The sequence below is a fragment of the Oncorhynchus mykiss genome, chromosome 10, assembly GCF_057628025.1.
Source record: "Oncorhynchus mykiss isolate SJ-2025 chromosome 10, ASM5762802v1, whole genome shotgun sequence".
NCBI lineage: Eukaryota > Metazoa > Chordata > Actinopteri > Salmoniformes > Salmonidae > Oncorhynchus > Oncorhynchus mykiss.
The window spans coordinates 63,721,864-63,739,977 of NC_143031.1; the positions used below are offsets into that span (position 1 = coordinate 63,721,864).

The following is an 18,114-nucleotide window of genomic DNA, read 5'->3' on the forward strand; positions in this document are numbered from 1 at the left end:
TTTTAAAAACATATTTTGCATCCATTTGGGTGCGATACCATTTGGGTCCGATACAGACCAGACCCACTCTGATTCACCCTCATCTCTGACATAGTTTGGGTCGACCCACCTCGGATTCAAATTGGAATAGATTTTCAAAAAATGACTGGGTCCTGTAGGTGTTGGATGGGAATTTCACAGATCCAATTCGGTTCAGATCGCAATTTCGGGATATGAGAAGACCTCTAATGAGTAAGGTTAGATGGTGGTGAAATCTATTTTTCCATTTCCCTTTTCCCATTTTTATTTGCTTTTTGTAACAAAATGTGCAATTCACACTCCGACCTGTGGAATGCAGCAAACCCCAATACAGTGTCTAGTCTGTGGGAAACACACACGAAGAAGTTAATGGACACGAACAGTGACCAAGAATAATTAACACGTTAGCCTTTTTATTGTTGTTATTTAAACGTTTATTAACACCCTGGAACTCAAAATCTGACTAATTTAACTGCAAAGTATCACATGCTTACCGCATGTTGTGTTTAATTTGCGTTGGTTACAGGACTTGGTTGATAGATGTTATCTAGGTAACGCTAGTTAACTGCTAACAATGGCTAACTCTAACTGTATGATTTTTCACACTCAAATAGCCTCCATCATGGAGGTGCTAGCGAATTCAGCCGTGGCAGAGATCTGTAAACTAGTAGATGACGACTATGCAGTGTTTCGTTTAGAAATAACTCAAGGCCAGAAAGAAAACAGGGCATTGCGGAGGAAACTACTGGAAGTTAAGGTGGCACGGGAGCGCGCAGAGAAGACATTACGAGAGCGCGTCCTCGCCAGTCGTCCCAGTAGTGTCAAGATCCTCGACCGATACAGAGGAATGGCAAGAGGTACATTTTGCAGAAGGCCGAGGCTGCCCTTCATTTGTAGCGTATTGCCTTTCGCAACGTTCCGCTATGCACCTGTGTAGATGTATTACCCAGAATTGGGTCTTGGTCAGTTTTTAGATAGTATGCAACAATTCCTCTTATTATCTATCATGTTCTAACAAGAATCTTGATTTACTATTATTTACTCAATGAAAACAATATGATGCATGAACATAATACAGCGATCAATAAATAGTATATCAAGAAGTTATGAGTGTTACCTTACATCCTTGCCAATGGTAGACAGTATTAATAGTGTTACAATATAGTGTTGAGCATTGACAGTAGCTAACCTAACCACCTCTTTTCCTCCAATCACTCTCTCAGGTGAAGGGCATCTCACTGGAGGCCACAGGAGCTTTGTGAAGCCAGCGGGACACAACACATGGAGAGATGACCAACCAATCACTGTTGATGATGGGAGCGGAACCTCAACCCAGCACGTTATCTTGATAGAGGTTAATGTAATTGTGCTGCATTACAAATAATTACAGTTACTTGTTATCCAATTCAACTCATGTGCCGGTAATAACCTCATCTCTTCATGTGTCAGTCTGCAGATGTAGAGGCTGCAGCTCCTGGAGGATCATCTCTGGTCAAGCAGGAGAGGATTGAAGGAGAGGAGGACCCACAACACAGCAGAGACATCCAGACTGGAGCAGCGGCTGTACTAGTGCCCCCTGTAGCCACGGATCACTTATCCACCACTGTGCCCCAGCCCAGGACGCGATGCAGCATCACGGAGGTCAGTGGAACGCCGAACGCCACCCTCAAGTCAGAGACAGACACCAAGATTTTAACTGTAACACAAAGGCTTTTACACACAAGATCTGACCACAGGCTAGACCCAGAGAGACAGGAGCTGGGGAGACTGGGCTGTCCACTTGCTCCTGGATCAGAGTATTTACTTTACGGTAACCCGAGACCGAGGACGGTTCATTCCCATCGGGACTCTGGTAACACGTTAGAGACTGGCAATGATCCGTCTTGTTCTTACTCTACAGAGATGGACCCTGGCAACATGCCCTTGGGTTTAGAGACACAGACTGATCTGTCTAGAGGAGACTGGAACCAGTACAGTAGTAGTGTATACTCTAAAGGGTGCCAAGATGAGAAAGGGGAGGGTCTGGTCGTAGATGAGGTGACTGTGAAAGTGGAGGGGGATGCTCCTCTGGCATGGAATGTAGACGAGACTCACTTAGGAGAAGGAAACTCACAGGGCAGAGATTTCTTAGATTACAGGGGAAGCTTAAAGACAAATCTAAATGTCGCCACCCACTCCCCTTTACACACGTTCAGGGATCGCGACCCAGTGTCCACTTCGATGGGGCCTTCCGATTCACACGGCAGCGTCTTTTTCGATCAGGTTTTGAACTCAAACGACACGGCTAGAGCCCAGGCTCAGGGAGGGGGAACAACATCAAGCAATAGTAAAGAGAAACGGTTCCTCTGCATGTTCTGTAACAAAGGCTTCAGCTGCCCTCAGAAGGTGGAAATTCACCAGAGGGTCCACACTGGGGAGAAACCCTTCAGCTGTACCCAGTGTCACATGCGCTTCGCCCTGGCTGGCAACCTGAAGAGACATCAGAGGGTTCACACAGGGGAGAAACCCTTCAGCTGCCCCCAGTGTGAGAAGAGGTTCTCCCAGGCTGGTGACCTGAAGAGGCACCAGAGGGTCCACACAGGGGAGAAACCCTTCAGCTGTACCCAGTGTGACATGCGCTTCGCCCTGGCTGGCAACCTGAAGATGCACCTGAAGGTCCACACGGGAGAAAAGCAGTTTGCCTGTACACACTGCGGGAAGAGCTTCTCAGAGAGGAGCTACCTCAGTATACACCAGCAGAAAAACCATTCCACTCTATAACATAGAAAGTAACTGTTCCACTCGATATCCTCTGAAGTTTAGATGAAACCCTGCGCAAAGAGAAATTGGTATTGTTGTCAGTGGAAAAGATCCACAGATTCTTTTGGAATGATGAGTGTAACAGATTTCAGTGTTGAATATTGCATCCAGGCATTGTGTGATATACACTGAGTGTATGAAACTTTAAGAACACCTTCCTAATAATGAGTTGTACCACCCCCTTTTGCCCTCAGCACAGACGCAATTCGTCGGGACATGGACTTTACAAGATGTCGAAAGCATTTCCCAGGGATGCTGGCCCACATTTGTGTCAAGTTTTTTTGTGGTGGACCATTCTTGATACACATAGACAAACGCATCAGCGTTGCCGTTCTTGACACAAACCAGTGTACCTACATACCCCATTTAAAGGCACTTAAATCTTTTGTCTTGCCCATTTACCTGTCTCAATTGCCTCGAGGCTTAACATTCCTTCTTTAACTGTTCTCCTCCCCTTCATCTACACTGATTGAAGTAGATTTAACAAATTACATCAATAAGGGATCATAGCTTTCAGCTGGATTCACCTGGTCAGTCTATCAGAGCTTTTTGTTCATAATGTTTTTTACACTCAGTGTATAAGCCTAATGAGTCTCTTACATATTGTGTTTGTACTGTGTAGGAGATATCATGTTCACAAATGCCTATTTCATTACTTCCATTCAACTACTTTATTTTCCACCCAAAAAACTCCCTAGTCCTTGCCAATGACAAGCATACCCATAACATGATGCAGCCACCACTATGCTTGAAAATAGTGGTACTCGGTGATATGTTGTGTTTGATTTGCCCCAAACAAAATGCTTTGTATTCAGGGCAAAGTTTATTACTGAAGTGCCATGTTGCAAACAGGGTGCATGTTTTGGAATATATATTTTTTTCTGTACAAGCTTTCTTCTTTTCGCTCTGTCATTTAGGTTAATATTATGGAGTAACTACAATGTTGTTGATCTATCCTCTGTTTTCTCCTATCACAACCATTAAACTCTTTAACTGTTTTAAAATCACCATTGGCCTCATGGTTAAATCCCAGAGCAGTTTCCTTCCTCTCTGGCACCTGAGTTAGGAAGGACGCCTGTTTCTTTGTCGTGACTGGGTGTATTGATGCACCATCCAAAGTGTAGTTAATAACTTCATCATGCTCAAAGAGATATTCAGCGTCTGCTTTTTTATTTTACAATTCTACCAATAGGTGCCCTTCTTTGCAAGGCATTGAAAAAACCTCCCTGGTCTTCATGGTTGATTCTGTGCTTGAAATTCACTACTCGATTGAGGGACCTTACAGATCAATCAATCAATCAAATTTATTTATGAAGCCCTTTTAACATCAGCCGATGTCACAAAGTGCTTTACAGAAACCCAGCCTAAAACCCCAAATAGCAAGCAATGCAAATGTAGAAGCACGGTGGCTAGGAAAAACTCCCTAGAAAGGCCAAAACCTAGGAAGAAACCAGGCTTTGAGGGGTCCTCTTCTGGCTGGGCCGGGTGGAGATTTTAACAGTACATGGCCAAGATGTTCAAATGTTCATAGATGACCGGTAGAGAGAGAGTCGAAAACAGCAGGTCTGGGACAGGTAGCACGTACAGTGAACGGGTCAAGGTTCCATAGCCGCAGGCAGAACAGTTTAAACTGGAGCAGCAGGATAGAAGATCAAATTACTACAATGTAAATTCAATTCAATAAACAATATTACAATGCAATATGCAGAAATCGCTCTGCCATTTATTGCTAAAATTCTAATAGTTCTCCTCATTTCAGTTTCGGTGACAAAACAAGCAATGTATAGTGTAGAGAATCATTGTACCATCTAAACCGCTGTGAAATACCTTTTCAATAACCAAACATATTGTGTATTCAGTAAGACACAAAAAAACGGGAAGCATAGATATAGTGCACAGAGAACAGATCTACAGTGTCTTAGACTTGCGTTCAATGAGAATGACACGTCTAACACTCACATTTCTATGTGAATTTGGTCGCGTTGCCCAAAAAGTTACGTATTGCACCTTTAAATAGTAGTGTCAGCAATCTCTAGAGACAATTTACAACAAGAGAAAAATAACACACCATAATTCCTCACAGGAGAATTAACATTAGATAAACCAAATGGAATAGGCTAGTCACATAATAGTACAAAATGGCAAGAGAACTGGTGAAGAAAGTTCCCCCTCTACACACAAATGACTTGTTTTTACATATAACAACAGGAATATTATAAAAGTGAAATAAGTATTTGTTCTGACTTACATTTGGTCAAAAACGTACAAATATCCCTGCAAAGGAAAAACAGTCTGGTCTCCACGAAAGCTGACTGAAAACCGAGAAATAACTTCTAATTCTGTTTTTATACTAACTGGTTACCATGGTGAATAATCCAATAATAATTGGTAGGAAACAAAGATTTTTACCGGAATCTCTACATTAAAAATACTGTCGGATCAATAAAATGTCCTTGTAGGTCTAGTTAAAAAAAAAAAACACCACATAGGCTAATGTAGGCTATATTGGCTCAGAACAGGGCAGCATGGCGGGCCCTTGGATGTACACAGAGAGCTAACATTAATAATATGCATGTCAATCTCTCCTGGCTCAAAGTGGAGGAGAGATTCACTTCATCACTACTTGTATTTGTGAGAGGTATTGACATCTGTCTGTTTGAACTACTGGCACACAGCTCGGACACCCATGCATACCTCACAAGACATGCCACCAGAGATTTCTTCACAATCCCCAAGTCCAGAACAGACTATGGGAGGCACACAGTACTACATAGAGCCATGACTACGTGGAACTCTGTCTACATCAAGGAACTGATGCGAAAAGTCAAATTTGATTTAAAAAAACAGATAAGAATACACCTTATGGGACAGCGAAGAGACATGGGCACACATTTTTTTTTGTGGGCCTAGGAACAGTGGGTTAATAACTGCCTTGTTCAAAGGCAGAACAACAGATCCTTGTCAGCTCTGGGACTTGATCTTGCAACCCTTCGGTTACAAGTCCAACGCGCTAACCACTAGGCTACCTGCCGCCATAAACACATACACACATGATAACATACGCACTACACACACACACACACACACACACGTACACATGGATTTCGTGTTGTAGATATGTAGTAGTGGAGTAGGGGCCTGAGGGCACACACTTAGTGTGTTGTGAAATCTGTTTTGAATGTATTATAATGTTTTTTGACTGCCTTCATTTTGCTGGACCCTAGGAAGAGGCAGCAGCTAATTGGGATCCATAATAAATTCAAATATCATAAAAATCAAAAGCTATTTCCATGTGAAAATGTTATTGCAACATTGGTTTTGTTGGAAGGCCACTGATAGGAGCACATTATGTTCAAATATCCACAACAGCCAATTGAATAGTCTAAAACTGCAAGTTAAAGCGGGTAAATGCACTAAATTCTCACAACATTCAAGTTTCCATCCCCACGAACTGAAATTTCTTCAGTGCCCCCCCCAGAAATTAAGGGAACAGTGGTCCCAGCTCATGTTGGGGTTGGGGGAAATGAGGCAGCAGATAAGGTAGCGAAGGCAGCTCTGAAGAGGGAGGAGGTAGAAGTGGTGGTCCCATTAGGGGGGGGTGTAGGAGCATCACAGCAGAGGGATTGACCCAGGAGTGGCAAGGTGAGTGGGAGCGAGAGGAAGGCAGTTTTTCTCTATCCAGAATTCTGTGAGGAAGGTCAATAGGTATCTGGGGAGTGAAAGGAGGGATGCGGTTTTGTTGACAAGGCTGAGGTTGGGACATTGTGGATTGGGAAATGGGTTATTGTTAGTGAGGAAACACCCAGATGGGAATGTGGCAAGGTAGAGATTGAAGTATGTCCTGTTATATTGTTGGTGGTATGCTGAGGATAGGAGGACAATTTTCTGTGAGCTGACTGAGTTGGGTAACCGCATTTTCGCTTGTAACAATTTTGAGCTCAAATGATAGGCACAGCGAAATAACAAGGGAGCTGTTGTCGTTTCTGTATTCCACCGGCCTGCACCTACTGGTGTGAGGCTATTATTAATTCGCATTACGACCTGAGAGAAACAGCAATTCACAGTACAGCGTCTAGTCTGCTGGAAACTCACATGAAGAAAAATAAGTAAACGGAAGTGAAGTGACTAAGAACAATTTCTACGTTAGCGTTTGTATTGTTATTTAGACGTTTATTTAAACCCTGAAACTTAAAATGACTAATTTAACTGCACAGCGTCACATACTTAACACATATAGTGTCTAATTCGGGTTAAGGACTTGGTTGATGATGTTATCTATGTAACCCTAGCTAACTGCTAACGTTAGCTAACAATGGCTGACTGTATGGTTTTTCACACTCAAATAGCCTCCATCATGAAGGTGCTAGCAAATGCTGCAGTGGAAGAAATCTGTAAACTCGTAGACGACGACTATGCAGTGTTTCGTTTGGAAATAACTCAAAACCAGAAAGAAAACAGGGTATTGCGGAGGAAACACCTGGAACTGAAGGTGGCACGGGAGCGCGTCCTCGCCAGTATTGTCAAGATCCTCGACCATTACAGAGGAATGGCAAGAGGTACATTTAGCAGAAGGCCGAGGCTGCACGGCCTGTCGCCCCGTTCAACTTAGCATGTGATCAGATGTGTTAACCAGAATTGAGTCTTGGTCAGTTTTAGGAATATATGCAATAATTCGCCTGATTAATATCTTGCACAAAGACACTAGCATATTTGAATCAGATTCTTGATTTGCTGCATTTCTTATTATTTACTGAATGAAAACAAAGTGATGCAATGGAACATAATACATCAATCAATAAATAGTATATCAATAAGTTATAAGAAGTGTTACCTTACATCCTTGTCAATTTCTAGACAGTGTCAAAACTGTAAACAGTGTAAAATGTACCATTGAGCATTGACAGTAGCTGACCTAACTCTTTTCCCCCAATAATTTTCTCAGGTGAAGGACATCTCACTGGAGGCCACAGGAGCTTTGTGAAGCCAGCAGAACACAATACATGGAGAGATGACCAACCAATCACTGTTGATGAGGGGAGTGGAACCTCAACCCAGCACATTATCGTGATAGAGGTTAGTGTAATAGTGTTACATTAACATGTGTTACTTTGTAAATCAAATGTGGCCTGTTTATTTCAGAAAAGCTTCCCTCAGCTATTCACTTGCTTACATGTACATCCTCTTATCTGCCATAGGGGAGCTTGTGAGACTTCCCTACGACATTGTTATCCAATTCAACTCATGTACTGGTAATAACCTCCTCTCTTCTTATGTCAGTATGCATATGCAGAGGCTGCAGGTCCTGGGGTCAAGCAGAAGAGGTCTGAAGGAGAAGAGGACCCACGGCACAGCAGAGACATCCAGACTGGAGAGGATGGACTACCCCCTCTAGAGACAGACACAAAAACTGTAACTGTAACACAAAGGTATTTACTCACCGACTGGGGCTGTCCTGCTCCCAGCTCAGAGTATTTACTTTACAATAGCACAAGCCTGAGGAAAGTTCATTCCCATCGAGATTTCGGTGACGAGACTGGCAATGATCTGTCTTGTTCTTATACCACAGAGATGGACCCTGGCATGCCCTTGGGTTTAGAGACACAAACTGATCCATCTAGAGGTGACTTGAACCGGTACAGTAGTAGTGTATACTCTGAAGGGTGCCTAGATAAGAAAGGGGAGGGTCTGATCGTAGATGATGTGACTGTGAAAGTGGAGGGTGACGTTCCTTCCACATGGAATGCGCATAGACAAATCAAAATATATTTTACACGCGTCCAGGGATTGCGACCCAGTGTCTACGTCGATGGGGCCTTCTGATTCACATGGCCACGTCCTTTTCGATCAGGTATTGAACTCAAATTACAGGGCTAGAGCGCAGGCTCAGGGAGGGGGAGCAACATCAGGCAAAGAGAAACGGATGCTCTGCATGTTCTGTAACAAAGGCTTCAGTTGCTCGCAGAAGGTGGAGATCCACCAAGGAGTTCACACAGGGGAGAAATCCTTCAGCTGTACCCAGTGTCACATGCACTTTGCCCAGGCTGGCAGCCTGAAGAGGCACCAGAGGGTCCACACAGGGGAGAAACTATTTAGCTGTGCGAAGAGGTTCTCAGAGAGGAGCTGCCTCACGATACACCAGCAGAAAAAACATTCCACTGTATAACAAAGAAAGTAACCATTCCACTCGATAGTTTAGATCAAACCCTGTCAACAAAAAAGACCCACAGATGCATTGAGAATCACGAGAGTAACAGATTTCAGTGTTTAATATTCCTGGGTAGAATTTTGCATCCAGGCATTGTGTAATATACAGTATAAGAGATATATATATATATATATATAAGCATACCCATATATATATATATATATATATATACAGTATACAGTGCCATAAATACAGTATACACAACCCTTGGCTTTTTACACATTTTGTTGTTACAAAGTGGGATTTAAAAAAATAAATAAAAAATTGTCAATGATCTACACAAAAAAACATGTTAAAGTGAATTTTTTTTTACTAAAATTTGTTTTAAAAAAAGAAAAATAACACCATCTTTATTAGATTAGTATTCAACCTCCTGAGTCAATACATGTTAGAATCACCTTTGGCAGCAATTATAGTTATGGGTAAGTCTCTAAGCGCATGCCACACCTGGATTGTGCAACATTTGCCCATTTATTCTTCTCAAAATTCTTCAAGCTCTGTCAAGTTGGTTGTTGATCATAGCTAGACAACATTCTGTTATTTTTTCTCCTGATAAACTCCCCAGTCCTTGACAATTACAAGCATACCCATAAGCCTAGGAAGAGAGTTCTGTGAATATTGTACATATTTTTTTTCTTCATTTTTATATTTATTTTTGTTTTGGCTGTTCTAGGGGTTTATCACTATATCATATGGTCTTGACTCTCAGAGTTGCAGGATCGCGATGAAAAGTATTTTGTCTTGATAGCTAGCTGGCTGGCTGTTTGGATTCAAATAATTTGACTTTTTGTTTAATCTGTTCGGAAATATTACAACAAGGACTGCATGCTGTGTCCAGAAGTAACAGAGGAAGTTCAGGGAATGCTCCTAACCACTGCCAAGATGCGGTGGCTTTTTGTGTGCTTTTCAGCAGCCGTGGCATCAACCAGGTGGGTGCTACATTCCTGGCAATGGAGTACCAGAGAAGCTGCTCCAATGGAGTGATTGACCAGAGGTGAGGTGAGGTGAGGTGAGGTGCGGTGTGGTAGGCTGTTGAAGAGCTCTGGGCCTGTTTCTTCAGACTGTCTTTGTTTCACCGTGTCTGTCCCATCGATGCCCCCTCCACTGCCTTTCCACTGACACTAAAGCCCAAACTGCCTCAACTTCATCCCATGCTGCCTGAGGCTTTTAATCTCCATCATTTACATTTTTTGTTTGTTTTACTTTTTATACGCTTTGAGAGTCTTTGAAAAGCACTGCAAAAGTTCAAAAAATGTATTCATTATTAAATCTGTAACCCAAGTATTCCTAGTAGGCTAGGTCTACTGTGTAGGCCATGTTATGTTAGTTAAATCGTTTGGGCCATTTATTTAAGAGGACGACAATGGAAATACGTTTTCAAACTTTTTTGTGTCATCCTCAATGATTTTAAATGCATTATCCACATGTGGTTGTATTGTGTTTTAAATTATCAAATAGATATATCTAGAACATGATGCAGCCTGTACTTAACTCTTAACTTCCGTTTCTCTTTTATCCTGAAAAACACCACAGTCCTTATCAATTACAAGCATACCCATAACATGATGCAGCCACCACTATGCTTGAAAATATGGACAGTGGTACCCAGTAATGTGTTGTATTGGATTTTCCCCAAACACATCTCTGTTTTAAGGAAAAAAGTTAATTGGTTTGCCATATCTTTTGCAGTATTACTTTAGTGCCTTATTGCAAACAGGATGCATGTTTTTTTATTCTGTACAGGCATCCTTCTTTTCACTGTGCCAATTAGGTTAGTAAAAAATAAATAGAAAATAACATTTGAGCGCACTCAATTATCTCAGTTCAGTTCCTACCACGATGTACCAGTCAATTCTCCCTCTATAGAAATGTGGCAACGATGATGATTGTGGAGGCTGTAGATCAGGGGTATTCAACTCTTACCCTACGAGGTCAGGAGTCTGCTGGTTTTGTTCTACCGGATACTTAATTGGACCCACTTGGTGTGCTAAATCAGTCTCTGATTAGAGGGGAACAATAAAAACAAGCATATGGTAGGAGACTATAACACAGTGTTAAGTACCTCAATGGACCGTAAAGGTGATCACTCTACAAAACTATCACCGTCATGCCCTTAAGGAAATCCCACATACCATGGACACATTAGAAATAGTGGATATTTGGAGACTAAAAAACCCCGATGGAGGAGACTTAATCAAGCTAGTCGTCTGGACTACATTCTTGTATATTTCTCTCTTGCATCAAAAGTTTAAAAAGTGTTAATAGGAGATAGAATGCGACCGGATCATCATCTAATTGGCATTCACATAACTCTAATAGATTTTCCACTTGGACGGGGATATTGGAAATTTAATCAAACTTTACTGGAGGACAACTTGTTTTTTAACTAAGACAAAAACAAATCCAGTATAATATAGGTTCAGCAAATCCCCTTATTGTTTGGGATACCTTTAAATGTACCTTCAGGAGTCATTGAATTCAATATTCATCAATAATTAAAAAAAATACGTTTCTGGACTAACAAGACAAGACTAACAAGGGAAATCCATTAACTAATAGTACAGGTTGATAGCAATAAAAACAATACTACAGAGATACGAAATAAGTTAGAGGAAAAACAAAAAGAACTTGAGGAACTTATTCAAGAATGATCTAATGTGATCTATTACAAAAATAAAGCAAACTGGATGGAATATGGAGAAAAATGCACACATTTCTTCTTGAATCTCCAATACAGGAATGCTAAAAAAATAATTTTCAGAAACTCGTTACTGAAGACAGAGTCATTATGATTCTCCAAATGATATTTTTAAAGAGGAAGCTAATTATTTTAGGCAGATGTTCTATTTTCCGTCCCACCCTACCCCACTGAATGAAGATTATGGTAAGGAATTCTTTCCAAATAATATAAAAAAAATGGAAAATTAACAAATGTACAGAAAAATCCCTGCGAAGGCCAAATTACAGAAGAATAACTTTTTGAGGCTATTAAATCCTTTCAGTCTGGAAATACCCCATGGCCTGATGGCATACCGGTAGAGGTATACTCAAGCCTTTTTTGATATACTAAAAGCTCCATTGTTAGATTGTTTTAACTACTCCTATAGAAATGGTAGTCTGTCAGGTACTCAGCAGGAAGGTCTGATTTCTCTATTACTTAAACAAGACCCAGATGGCAAATATAAAGACCCAGTCTATCTAAAAAACTGGAGGCCCCTTACACTTCAATGTTGTGATGCAAAAATACTAGCGAAATGCATAGCACTCAGAATTAAAAAGGTTTTACCAGGTATTGTTCATCCTGATCAGACAGGTTTTGTACATGGATGATACATTGGAGATAATATACGACAACTACTAGAAATAATAGAGCATCATGAAACATCTAAGAAACCAGGCCTGGTATTTATAGCAGATTTTGAAAAGGCATTTGATAAAGACTGGATTTTATTTATAAATGCCTGGATATTTTTCAATTTGGTGAGTCTCTTATAAAATGTGTAAAAATGATGTATAGCACCCCAGGTGTAAAATAGTAAATATCGGCTACTTCTCAGAGTTTTTGAATTGTCAAGAGGAGTTAAACAAGGGTGTCCGCTGTCACCACATCTATTCATTATGGCCATCGACATGCTAGCTATTAAAATCAGATCCAATAACAACATTAGAGGATTAGAAATCCAAGACTTAAACACAAAGGTGTCCATGTATGCCAATGACTCAAGTTGTATATTAAGTCTGCAATAACTTCTCTGTACTCTTTTTCTGTACTAAAACCTAATTATGATAAGTGTACAATATTACGTATTGGATCTTTAAAAAATACAACTTTTACATTACCCTGCAGTTTACCTATACAATGGGCTGATGGTGAAGTAGACATACTTGGTAGTCATATTACAAAATATATAAATAAGCTCTCCACAATGAATTTCAATTGAAAACTTGTAAAAATAGACAAGATCCTGCAACCATGGAGAGATAAATACCTGTCTATTTATGGAAAAATTTCCCTGTTTAACTTCTTAGTCATATCTCATTTTACTCACTTACTTATGTCGCTGCCTACTCCTGAGGATTAGTTTTTCAAATCATATGAACAAAATATATTTAGCTTTATCTGGGACGCTAAGCTAGACAAAATAAAGCATGCCTGTCTATATAATGAATATGAATTGGGTGGGTTGAGATGATTAAATATAAAAGCACTAAACCTCTCTCTAAAAGCTTCACTTATTCAATTTACTTGAACCCTAAATGGTTCTCAAGTAGATTACTAAGAAAAGCTCATCCATTGTTTAAAAATGGCCTTTTTGCCTTTGTGCAGATTGTCATGTTTCATTTTCTATTAAATGAAAATGATACTTTTTTCAAAGTATCTCTCTTATTCAAACAAGCATTGCAGAGCTGGCTACAATGTCATTTTCATCCCCCTGAAAGGATAGAACAAATATTACAACAAATATTATGGCTGAACTCAAATGTACTGGTTGATAAAATACCTGTATTTATGGGAAAGGGGTATTTTGTTCTTAAGTGATATTGTAAATTGGAATGGTAGAGTTATGTCCTTCATGGAGTTATCAGAATTGTACGGGAAGGTCTGCTCAATCCAAGAGTACTACCAATTTATTACAGCATTATCCCAAAAATGGAGGAGGCGGGTGGCAGCGGGAGAAGGTAGGGAACTGGTCTGTCTGCCCAATATAAAAAATCAAAACTGGCAGAAGAATAAAAATAGCATAAATAGGAAAGTATACCAGTTTCATCTGAGGACCAGGATGTTGATAACTGTGCCATACAGATTGCAAAATAGTTTGAGATTTTTGATGTACCGATTCCATGGTACAGGGTGTATGAGTTGTTATATAAAACAGCAGAAGATTCAAGACTTCATGTTTTTTAGGTAAAATTATTATATAGAATTCTTGCCACCAACAAAATGTTGAATATTTAGGGCATAAAATCATCACAGTTCTGCAGATTTTGTTATGAGGATACAGAATCAATTGACCATTTATTTTGGTATTGCCCTCAGGTAGCCCGTTTCTGATCTCAGGTTCAGGAATGGCTGAAAATGCATTGCATTGATCTAAAATTGACCCTAGAAATAGAACTGTTAGGAGATCTGGAGAGACCGGGTTGGTCAATTACTAATACCGGGTCGGTCAATTACTAATACCGGGTCGGTCAATTACTAATACCGGGTCGGTCAATTACTAATACCGGGTCGGTCAATTACTAATACCGGGTCGGTCAATTACTAATACCGGGTCGGTCAATTACTAATACCGGGTCGGTCAATTTAAGTATTTATCTTCAACTCGCAATCTGTGGATTCTATTCGGTTAGATAGATTGAAATTCTACGTTAAACATTACAGCACAGTTGAAAGATCTACGTTGCGTAGAAATCCGAAGAGGGTGGCCAGCAGAGATAGGTGGGATGGGCTGAGGGTTGGGATGTGGAATTGGAGACAAGTGGGAGTTTCTATGCGGGAGATAGAATGATGGTCAAAGATAAGTAAAAAATAAACTCCAAATAAAACATAATAAAAAGTATGTTTGAATGACATAGGGGCAGTGTTTTTACAGCTAATGCCGGTTTGCCTGAAAATGATGCCGTGCACATGCATATACACACACAAACATATACAGTTGGCATTGCTGTTATGATTTTAGTTGTCCTTGATGTCCTTTGTTTTTATTTTATTTTTTGCATTGTTGTTCGCTGTTTTCTTCTGTCTTCTTTAGATCATTTTCTTGGTTGTTGATGCATTGGGGGGTTCTTGGGGTTGGGGAATTAATTGTGTTTTTCTTTTTCTTCTTGGACTGTGGGAGGGGTCTCGATTGGTTGAGGGACAGCTGTTGGGGAACTGTGGGGGGGGATCTTGGAAGGTTAGGGTTCGTGTTTGTTGGCCTGGTGGGAGATCTGTCAGCGTGCCCTTGAGCGGGGCATTTACCCTGGATGCTTCTGTGTGTCGCTCTGAATGGGAGTCTGTTGGATGAATTACAATTGTTGGAAAAATTACTTGTGTCATGCACAAAGTAAATGTCCTAACCGACTTGCCCAGACCATAATTTGTTAAAACCTGTTTGGGATAGGGGGCAGCATTTTCAGAAAATATATTAGACAACGATAGGACAAAGTGACAGTAACAGACGAGCGTAACAAAATTAAAATATATATATAAACAAACATACAATAAGAAAAATAATAATAACGAGATATTGGATCACCTGCCGTAGGCTACATATTATACATTACGTGTGAAACATTATGTGAGGATTATATATAGATTCAATGAATGAGATGTGGGGGGAGATTCTCCATATAGTGAATAAAAGGTTGCCAAATTCTGTAAAATGTCTTTAACTTATTCTTCAAGCAGTAAGTGATTTTTCTCCAAAGGGATACAACTATTAACTTCCGATAGCCACGTTGCAACTGGCAGGGAGGAATCCAATTTCCATTTCAAGGCAATACATTTCTTGGCAATCGCTAGCAATATTTCTGTTAGCTTTATAGTATGGCTTTGCCTAAGATTGGTCGACCTCTAATCTGGGGGTCCCTGAGGAGAGGTTTGAGAACCACTGGGCTAACCTAACCAGGTAAAACTTCGGACCCTAGTTGGAGGGTAGTAAAAAATCAGCTGTAAAACGGTTTTATATGAGCTATGATGGTTATGATGGTAAAGTTACCCAGTAGACAGACCTCCGGGTCTAAAGGGAATGCAACCCCGTGAATTGAGGATATGGTATCGCATACCCCCTGCCAGAAACCGTGTAGATTTGAACACTGCCAAGTGGAATGGAGGAATGTTCCTTCATCTGAGCCACATCTAAAACATAGGGAGGAGATTTCTGGGTTGAACTTGTGCAGTCTAGATGGGGTGATATAGAGCTGATGGAGGAAATTAAACTGGATCAGTCTGTATCTGGAGTTCAATGTGGATGTAACACCATCCCTGCATAGGTCACTCCATAGATCCTCATCAAGATCTGTGAGTAACTTTTTAACTACAGATGCAAATGCCGACACAATGCCACACTGCTTAAAGCAAACTCAGCCCTGTTACTTCTATTGTCCAATCGCAGATGCCTATTTTTTTTAAACTATATGACCTGATTAGAAACAATCTGGTCCCATCATAGCTCATATAAAACCGTTTTACAGCTGATTTATTACTACCCTCCAACTAGGGTCCGAAGTTTTACCTGGTTAGGTTAGCCCAGTGGTTCTCAAACCTCTCCTCAGGGACCGCCAGATTAGAGGTCGACCGATTATGATTTTTCAACGTCGATGCCGATTATTGGAGGACAAAAAAAAGCCGATACCGATTAATCGGCTGTTTAAAAAAAAAAGTTATTTATATATATATATATATATATATATATACACACACACACACACACACACATTTTTGTAATAATGACAATTGCAACAATACTGAATGAACAATGAACACTTTTATTTTAACTTAATATAATACATATTATGGGCTTTTGGATGGGTGTTCTTGAGGTGATTCCACAGGTTGGTGGTATTTTTTGATTTAGCCGTTGCTGACCCCATGCTTACATCTTTATCACAAATAAGACACCTTGCTTTCCCAGGTGCCAATTCCATGTAATAGTCCCACACTGGTGCTCTGCTTTTCTCTGCCATCTGTAAAACACACACACACAGCTCTGAAGTGACAATGATACTGAATAGTCTGCTTAGGAGACAAATACTCTCAACTGTTTGAATAAAAATAGAGTTTAAGTTACCTGTGATGAATGTTGAAAACAAAAACTGTAATTTCTATATGGAGGAAATCCTATTTTAATAATGGACATGGTACGAATTGACTACCAAAGTGCAAGTCATAATTCCCATGACACCTTCTAGCAAAATCTGAAAAGCGGTTCCTTCATTCATTTATTCCATAGGATATTTTTTAGATTCCCTTAAAATAAGGTCTGTGTTTAGTGTAGGCTTACACCACCTTGCCAATTTTATAACTGTGTAGCTATCCATAGGACAAGGTAACTCTGATCAATATTGGCTAAATATAAGCAAAGATCATTTTTTGTAGAGTGGATTAAAATGAAAATATGTTGACAAAATGTACCTTATCCTAGTGAGATTTACACGGGTATCAAAACGCAGAGGCAGTTTAAGCCTGTACGAAACACAGACATTATTTGAAGTAGATCAAGACATTCTCTATGGAACACATGAACGGTAAAATAACGAAGGAACCCCTTTCAAGTTCAGCCGCAAGTTATTACAGGAATTATAACGCGTTGATTATTTCTCTCTAAAATATAAGATAAGTTTAATGCTAGCTAGCAACTGCTAGCTAGCAACTTACCTTGGCTTACTACATTCGCGTAACAGGCAGGCTCCTCGTGGAGTGCAATGTAATCAGGTGGTTAGAGCGTTGGACTAGTTAACTGTACGGTTGCAAGATTGGATCCCCCGGGCCGACGAGGTAAAAATCTGTCGTTCTGCCACGTTCCTAGGCCGTTATTGAAAATAAGAATGTGTTCTTAACGGACTTGCCTAGTTAAATAAAGGTGTAAAAAACAAACACATTTCCGATTGTTATGAAAACTTGAAATTGGCCCTAATTAAATTGGCCATTCCGATTAATTGGTCGACCTCTACCCCAGATGTTTCAATGTTTTAGCCATGAACAAGTTCAAATGATTCACCTAGTCAAGGGCTTGATGATTAGTTGACAAGTTGAATTAGATGCGCTAGCTCTGGGATGGAAACTGACTATCCTACCCATCCTCGACTTCAGCGATGTCATTTACAAAATAGCCTTCAACACTCTACTCAGCAAACTGGATGCAGTCTATCACAGTGCCATCTGTTGTCACCAAAGCCCCATATACCACCCACCACTGTGACCTGTATGCTCTAATCGACTGGCCCTCGCTACATATTTGTCGCCAGACCCATTGGCTCCAGGTCATCTATAAGTCTTTGTTAGGTAAAGCTCCGCCTTATCTTATTTATTTTGCAACGCGTGCGTGAGAGATGTAGTCAGGGTATTACATGCTGACCAGACCGGACACGTCGCGTTGCAAAATACATTT

General features: G+C 40.4%; 2 protein-coding genes across 4 annotated transcripts; both read left to right on the forward strand.

Moving 5' to 3' along the window:
- The first annotated feature begins 357 nt into the window (after nucleotides 1-357).
- LOC110534674 (uncharacterized) lies at nucleotides 358-3,824 on the forward strand. Of its 2 annotated transcripts, none has more exons than XM_021619603.3 (3): nucleotides 358-875; nucleotides 1,242-1,378; nucleotides 1,468-3,824. In XM_021619603.3, the coding sequence occupies exons 1-3, from the start codon at nucleotides 593-595 to the stop codon at nucleotides 2,776-2,778; spliced, it is 1,731 nt and encodes a 576-aa protein (XP_021475278.3). In that variant the 5' UTR covers nucleotides 358-592; the 3' UTR covers nucleotides 2,779-3,824. The 2 variants fall into 2 exon arrangements, with proteins under 2 accessions (XP_021475278.3, XP_021475279.3); XM_021619604.3 differs by having other exon boundaries at nucleotides 1,242-1,372.
- Nucleotides 3,825-6,609: 2,785 nt separating this feature from the next.
- Nucleotides 6,610-10,831, forward strand: LOC118936895 (uncharacterized). Of its 2 annotated transcripts, XM_090187552.1 has the most exons (4): nucleotides 6,610-6,722; nucleotides 7,164-7,373; nucleotides 7,760-7,890; nucleotides 8,095-10,831. In XM_090187552.1, the coding sequence occupies exons 2-4, from the start codon at nucleotides 7,172-7,174 to the stop codon at nucleotides 8,635-8,637; spliced, it is 876 nt and encodes a 291-aa protein (XP_090043678.1). In that variant the 5' UTR covers nucleotides 6,610-6,722; nucleotides 7,164-7,171; the 3' UTR covers nucleotides 8,638-10,831. The 2 variants fall into 2 exon arrangements, with proteins under 2 accessions (XP_090043678.1, XP_036790436.2); XM_036934541.2 differs by lacking the exon at nucleotides 6,610-6,722 and having other exon boundaries at nucleotides 6,853-7,373.
- The last annotated feature ends 7,283 nt before the right edge of the window (nucleotides 10,832-18,114 follow it).